Raw genomic sequence first — 7,540 nt, 5'->3', positions numbered from 1 at the left:
ACCTGAACTTTTGTTTTTGTATAATATCTGGTAGGTTATGCACTTCCGAAGTTTGCACAGCTGACAGTCACCTCGTATTATGCATCTTCAAGTGCTTCACATTATGGAATTTCTATGCTCACCCGCCGTATCGAAGAAGCTCATCTCTCTCGAACTCAAAAAGAAGAGGTAAATTGAAGTCATGCACAGATATAAACGAAAATCTTTTCCACTCCTCTGGCTAAAGCAGCTTATTTCAGGATCTCTTCTTCTATTTGGTTTTCTTTTCAAGTCACATTCTTGAGAACCACATCTATAATGTTAATTCTTCAACATAGTTATACCAAATATAATGTCTTTTAGTTCCTCTCCATCTTCACGTTTTGGTTTTGTTTGCCATCTTCAAAACTGCTTCTATACCCTGTACATTGCTACTAATGCCATGGTATTTGATTCTTAACGGTGTTGTATAAAGATACTCTTATCATCTATACAATATCATCCTGGTCATATTTTACAAGCAGTCATGAACCATGTCTTCTCAGTAGCTACCTTTGCATATGAATACAACTTTTGATTTGTTTTCCTGAATCCTGACATAAGATCATCTGAGATTCCGAGTGATCAACAGTGCAAGCCAAGTAGTTATTGAAAATTAGTGGTATAAGAAATCATAGTCCCAAGGATTAACCACATGGTCTATACTCTATAGGGTAGGTGGAATTTTATGTAGATTTTTTTGGTCACCAAAATAAGACCATTTTGGCAGGTTGCAGTGTTGTGTAAAACAGATTGAGTTGAGTTTTTATTTCTTAAGGGGTTTGAGATGTGTACTGTTCGAACTATCATCCTCAAGTTGCAACTTTCCTAGGGTTGTGGGCCGATGTTCCTTAAATTCCACTAGTCCTTTTACATATCTTATATAAAAGGAAAAAAAAAACAGGAGAGCAGAGAAAGTGGTCCTAAGGTTATATAATGTGTATGCTCTTCACACGTCTTTATTATGTGCTTCTTTTATCATGTTGTTCATCACATGCTTCCTTCTCCATTGCATTAACTAGTGGGGTCCTTTTATAGCTGCTCTTGATGTTAACTCTTTGACAGCATTCATTCACTGAGTATCCTTAAATTTTCCATAATTTGATAAAAGCATCACGTAATTCTCAGAGGTACTGTGCTCTCTGGTTTAATCTCTGCAGTTTTGTATCCAAACAACTGTTCCCATGAGGGCATATATGTCTTTTCTTCTGTCTTTGGTGTTTTTGTTCCCATGTGATATACATCCTTATTGCAAAAACTTGTTCCAAAACTATCCATAAGACTTGTCTAGAAAAAACCTTATCTCTCCTCCTTTTGATTGACAGGCTGAGTTTGCACCGTTTGGTCCTTCCCCCGTAAAATAGACAGCGACTGTCCTGTTCCGCGACTAAAAAGACTTAAGGTCAGAAATTTTGCAATGTCACTTTCTGCAACCTGTTATCACAATAATCTGCTGAGACTTGTTTGAAAGCTTTAGGATAATTGGTGGTATCATAAGAACGTACCTCTTGCGTTACGGTAGTTACACATTAGCAATCATGCTACAACTACAACGTTTTGCGACATAAATAACTTGAGAACAAAAGTACTTCTTCTGCTGTTCAATCTCAGTACTTGTAAACTGCATTACCTGAAAGAGTATCCAAAGTTGTTCTTTTGGAATTATCACTCTAGTAGACTTGAGAGAGTAAGATTAGCTGTCGTTTAACTTTTATATATCGGTTAGCTTTGATATGAAATGTACCACAGCTGGTAATTCTAAAGCAAATAGGCGTTATGTATCTGTAACCATCACGAGTTTTTGCCAAAAAAATCCGTATTGTGGTTATGGTTATCATACTGTGAGGCAATGCCACATATTTGTGACTGAAGTCTTGCCAAAACTAGAAAAGTCAAGCTTTTGAATTTTCTTTGTCTATGCAAAAGTCGTAGAGTTATATATGGTTGTCTTTAATGTTTGATTAGTTTAATCCATTGAAGGTCAGATGTTAGGTACGAGGATTGATATCATTGCTTCTTCTCAGATAGAAGATTAATAATTTGTTGATTCTTGTAGGCCTTGGGCATATAGACTTCATTCAAAGGCTGTTCTATGGAGGCAATAAGAAGAAACATGGTCATGTGCCGCTGATACTAACAACTTTTTTTTTAAGTCCATTTTGTATTGATGATCAGAGAGTATATGGGTAGAGAAATGAACAAGTAAATATGGTATACAGCTTGTTTGTTGATGATTCTCTTTGAATTGCCCAAAAAAAGGTTTGAAAAGAAACTAAAGAAGAAAGCTTTTGAGGAAAAGCTTTAGCTTTAGGTTCTCTGTGTTGAGAAAGATGTGAAAGCTCTCTTTGGCTAACTCTACATTTGTAATCATGGACCACTTTCACTTCTCAACTCTCCCTCTCTCTCTCTCTCCCCTTTTGTCTTGTCCATTGTCTTCAGTGATCCCCACAGTCACCGAATCATCATCAACATCTGCATTTACCCATCCTTGAGCTTTCTTCGTTGCCTCTTGATTCGGTAAAAGATCGTTTAATTAGACAGAGACCTTAAAGCATTTGCATCTAAAGAGGCTTCTTGGGTTTTTAATGGTTAAGATACACAAATTGACTTAAGATTTCTCTCGACTGCAACAACAGAGAGAAAGTACGTGTGTATGACTTCCATGGCTCTTAATTAATGTTCCTCTTTCTCTGAAAGATATAGAATCTTGAAGCCATAACAGAACTCAGAAATGAACAGATGAAAACAAACAAAAAGTAATAATTGTATCATTCACACACACGTGAGAGGAAAATGGATGAACATATATATATCTTACTAATTAACCAAAATATTATTCCTTTATTAAATGATACAAACGCATTAGAATGTGAAAACCTCATAAAGGTTCAAGATCTACACACCATGCCGGTTCTTGTTTTTTGTTTTCTCGTCTCATCACGGCTATAAGTTAAAAAAAGAAGAAGAAAAATTTGTCAAAGATGAAGATCGAGACTCACATGATCTTGTACATTGGGTTTCATCAATCTGTACGGCCAGTGAGGCTCCTTAGTCGTCTCTTGCTCATGCGTCCTAAACACTGAAGCTGGTGAAGCTGAGTAAACGCCATGATGAATAGTGTTTGCTGACGTGGAAGGCGGTACACGCCACAAACCTAATGGACTTCCGTTTATTGTCGGTGGGATATTAGAAGGTGGAGGAGGAGGAAGAGTACTCCTTGAATAATACGACGATGTTTGATGTCCTCCTCCACCGTAGTATCTAGGCTCCGACGTCCACGAGGGGTAGTGACGGTGGTGGTGGCTGTTGAGGAAGCCGTAGACGTGGTGAGGGTCAGGCTGATGATGATGGTGAAGGTATGAAGTCATGGAACCGCGTTTGGCGTGTTGACGTTCGCGTTTGTGAGCGTTTTGATGTCCACCTAGGGCTTGAGAAGTAGGGAAGTTTCTGAAGCAGTAGTGACACTCGAATCTCCTGTTGTTGTTGTTGTCTTTGTCCTTGTCTTTGTCTCTGTCTTTCTCCTTGTCCTTGTCCTTTTCCTTGTCCTTGATATTCTCAGAGCTCTCATCGTTCTTGGTAGACGTTTGGTCAGAAGAATCTGCAGATATGTTCTCGGAGTTATCTCCGACGAGCTCTTGGCCGAAGAGACGAATAATGGCTGCTTTTTCTTTGGGCGGAGTACGGCGGATGAAAGGAAGCTGCGAGAAAGATTCAACGTTGACGTTCATGAAATCGTGAGTTTCTCTTCGTCCATTGGTTTCTTCCATGGAAGATAGAAAAAAGAGAGAGAGAGAGAGAGAGAGAGAAGAATGAGTGAGTTTGAGACGAATGAGGTTGACAGTTTCAGAGACAGAAAGACAAGAGATGAGGTTTTGCATTAATTTAAAGAGGTTCCCAAATTCTTTTAAGGTAAATAATTGTTACTTAACCAGCGCATATATGGCCGCATGCGTATGTAAGTATTTTTACGTTTATCCACACCTTTAGTATAAGACTAAGAGTGATCCACATTTCACTTGCAAAAAGAATAAATATACAACTTAATATTTTTACTTTCATATACAAGCGAGTGATCTCCATCAACCAAATCTCATACTAATTTCAAAAAAAAAAAATCAAGCATTTGTTATTTAAAAGAAAAAACTTTATTTCCAAGAACAAACATACACATTGTATGTTTTATCTCTCTCTTTTCATCCCATATTCAGGACTTCATACAATACAAAAAAAAAAAAAAAAAAAAAAAAAAAAAAAAAAAAAAAAAACTATATTTCCCACTTTCANGAACACTTAAGCTTTACCATTTTAGTTATTCGAAGAAATTTCAGTAACTTTTATCTAAGTTGATGAAGATTTTCATGTGCAAATTTATAAGGAGAGACTACAACATAAATGTAAATATATATAGTTAACTTTTTTTTTAAATCAATTTCTAGACTAAACTTCATAAAACCTTAAAATGGTTTACTACAATGCATTTTTAAATAAACCTAAAGTTTTTGTTGATAAATTAACCTAAACTAGGTTATGGAAGCATACGACACGTCGGTACGGGGAAATGGACATATATAGTCCTATGATTACAATGTATCTTGTGTTTAAGTTGTAGCTTACTATGATGGTTAATATGTACCGTGTCACGGTAGGTGCGATAAATTAATATAGTAAAATGGCCGGATGCATAAATATATAGGGAGACCTCTAATCTATATCCACTTCCCCTATCTAAATCTCCCAAAATTTCACACACATACATATATGTATATACATGCATCCATCTCTTCTAAAATCAAACCACATCAATCCTCTTTGCAAAGTTATCTCCTTTTTTTTTTTTGTCGACAGCAAAGTTATCTCCTTTTTTGTTAGTTGTTTCTTAAAAATGATTCCTGCAAATGTTGAAACTAAGACAAAAAGCTTACCAAATTGATCGTAAGCAGATGAAATGGGGTCATGGTGAGTAATGAGATGTACTAAAAAGAGTGAGAGTTTGTAGGTAAGAGATCATTAGCAAGGTGAAGTTAGGTGTGTACTCTTTTACATCATGGACCTATTTTGTTATTATGTCTACGTATAAGTACATGAATTTTACTACTAATAGAGGGAAAAAGAGAAAGACCTAATATTAAAAGAGAGCTCTTCTCTCTCAAGGACCATATTCTTAGTCTCTTGGATGTTTTGTCTCTCTGATGCAAGGATGATCTTACAGAGAGAGAGAGAGAGAGAGAGGAGAGAGAGGTGGTCCATGTACATGATAATTTAATGATGCTAATAATCAACTAGTTGATGTCATCAGCAGATAATCAAACATATTAAAAGATTGAACTGTTGTTTTTGTGGAGATCACATGATCTCCTTATGTGATATATTGATACTTATCAACTCGATCATCCGGCAAGATTTGATCCACGTCTGATTAATGAACTATATATTCCCTTTATGTTTACCATCAATACTATATATATATATTTGAATACTTTTGCAAGAATAATTCAATTTTAGATCCCATTGCTTTTGATAATTTTCCCTGATTCTCATTTTTTTTTTTGCCCCCAAGGCATATATGAATTGCTAATGTGTTTTGAATAGAGTAAATATAATGTTAATTGGGCCGGGCAACATAATAAATCAAGTAAAAAGGATAGCATCTAGAAAATGTATATATGACATTTGGTATGTCATACAAAGAAGAATTATAATTTAACCAAACCCCCATTCCATGCATGCAGCTCCACTATACCATGGAGAGATCCTCAATTTAAATATCTAATAAAATTGCTATGAAATAGTATATTTGATTTATAAATGGTTGGACGAAAAATCATCATTAACCCAAAGTACGTATGACGTTAAATTAGTTGTTAGTAAAGGCTTGTTCTTCACCAAATGACTAAATATTTGAATTTAAACCAACTATTTTGAAAACATATGATTAATTAATATATTTGTTATAGATCAATGCTGATTGCTGACTATACTGTAATAGTATTCAATGTTTTCATATAATACTTATCGAATCGTCTCTCAATTGTTGTTCTATATACTCCAATATGGATCATCCATTTGTGAATAGATAGAACTATTCCTTTTTTTTTTTGGTCAACAGATAAACTATTCTCTTGTAAAATAGAAAGAATAACGTCATTTATAATTCTAAAAATTATAAATTAAATATTGTAAGCGATTTTTATTATTTTCCAAATTTTCTCAGCAGGATTCCCTTAAAGATCCATCAAAATTGTTTTCGTTACTTTCTTTCCTTGCTTATAATTATATATATGAATAATCAAAACTTATTGTAAGAAAGGAAATAAATTCAACTATGGTAATAATGTCCACGCGAATGCTGGTCCCAAAGTACATTAATTTACATACATAATTTTGCAGATTTTGGACTTCACATGACGAGTCCACATCTCTTTTATTTTCCCACAAACAATCACATTAGTGTAAACCTGTTTAAACCTAACATGCGTTTTAAATTTAAAATTATCAGAGAGCGTTCGGAAATTATGATATCAAGCTTTTAATACATGTTAATTTTTTTTTTTTTTGGGTATTTTCTGATATTTAAGTAAACTATATAAATAAAAATTATATTGAGAATGTATAGTATTGAACTTACTACAACCAAATTTTTTCCAAATCTCTTAGATCTTACTAGTCTTCTTTAGTTAGACACACAATTAGAGATAGTTTTTTTTGTCTTACTACAACCAATTTTTTTTCAAATTTCTTAGATCTTACTAGTCTTCTTTAGTTAGACACACAATTAGAGATATATATATATATATTTTTGTCATAATCCATATGTTTTCTTAGATCGAAATCTATATGTTGTCTAAACCTGAGTCATAATCAGTGTCTATCTACCATATATATATATATATATATATATATATATATATATATATATTTTTNTTTTTTTTTTTTGTCATAATATACTATTTTTTAAAGTCTTATGAAAAATAAAATTTTCAAAAAAAACAAACAAACATATACATACAGTAGATAAAGTACTCATATAGTAAATGTATATCTAAAAAATGGTTACAAAGAAAAAATGAAACAAATCTCACAATATGTAATTGGGTCCCATGAATGGCATTTTGAACCCCACAAAAAAACATGCACTTAAAAGCCCACAAATCTCCCAAACCCTAACAGCAACTCTTCATTGAATCATGCAATTGCAAACCTCTTTGCTTTGCCATTAAAGTCACAGTCATATGCTCAGAGATTTAATGGCTTTTGTTGAGGGGACCATATCTCTCACTTTCTTGCCCTCACATCCATTCCTTGGATTCAACTCTTATATATGTGTATGCAAATTCCCTCCTTATTTATTTTTGTGAGATGAAATGAATTGTTTGGCCAGTAATAAATAATAAAGATATAATAAATATGAAAGATGAGTAAAGAGTCTAGATTTTGAGGGACAAGCATATCTTGTCCTTTTCGTTATATGTGACCTCACAATGTTCAGCTATATATAAGGACCGAACTTCAAAGTAATAATATA

The 7,540-nt window shown here is 33.8% G+C and overlaps 1 protein-coding gene and 1 long non-coding RNA gene across 2 annotated transcripts; one reads left to right on the top strand and one right to left on the bottom strand.

Annotated features, from left to right (window-relative positions):
* Positions 11 to 2,412, top strand: LOC104782685. The gene is made up of 3 exons (XR_767052.2): positions 11 to 168; positions 1,344 to 1,420; positions 2,075 to 2,412. It is a non-coding gene; the product is annotated as an uncharacterized LOC104782685 (long non-coding RNA).
* Positions 2,751 to 3,892, bottom strand: LOC104782684 (zinc finger protein 8-like). Its single transcript, XM_010507690.2, has one exon. The coding sequence runs from the start codon at positions 3,783 to 3,785 to the stop codon at positions 2,994 to 2,996; it is 792 nt and encodes a 263-aa protein (XP_010505992.1). The 5' UTR covers positions 3,786 to 3,892; the 3' UTR covers positions 2,751 to 2,993.

Source organism: Camelina sativa, chromosome 4 (assembly GCF_000633955.1).
Source record: "Camelina sativa cultivar DH55 chromosome 4, Cs, whole genome shotgun sequence".
Taxonomy (NCBI): domain Eukaryota; kingdom Viridiplantae; phylum Streptophyta; class Magnoliopsida; order Brassicales; family Brassicaceae; genus Camelina; species Camelina sativa.
Note: the sequence above shows the minus strand (reverse complement) of the source record. Positions and strands in the feature narration are given on the sequence as shown.

Bases quoted from the DNA above. Each gene is read 5' to 3' on its own strand.
- LOC104782684 (XM_010507690.2), bottom strand. From the start codon at position 3,785: ATGGAAGAAACCAATGGACGAAGAGAAACTCACGATTTCATGAACGTC.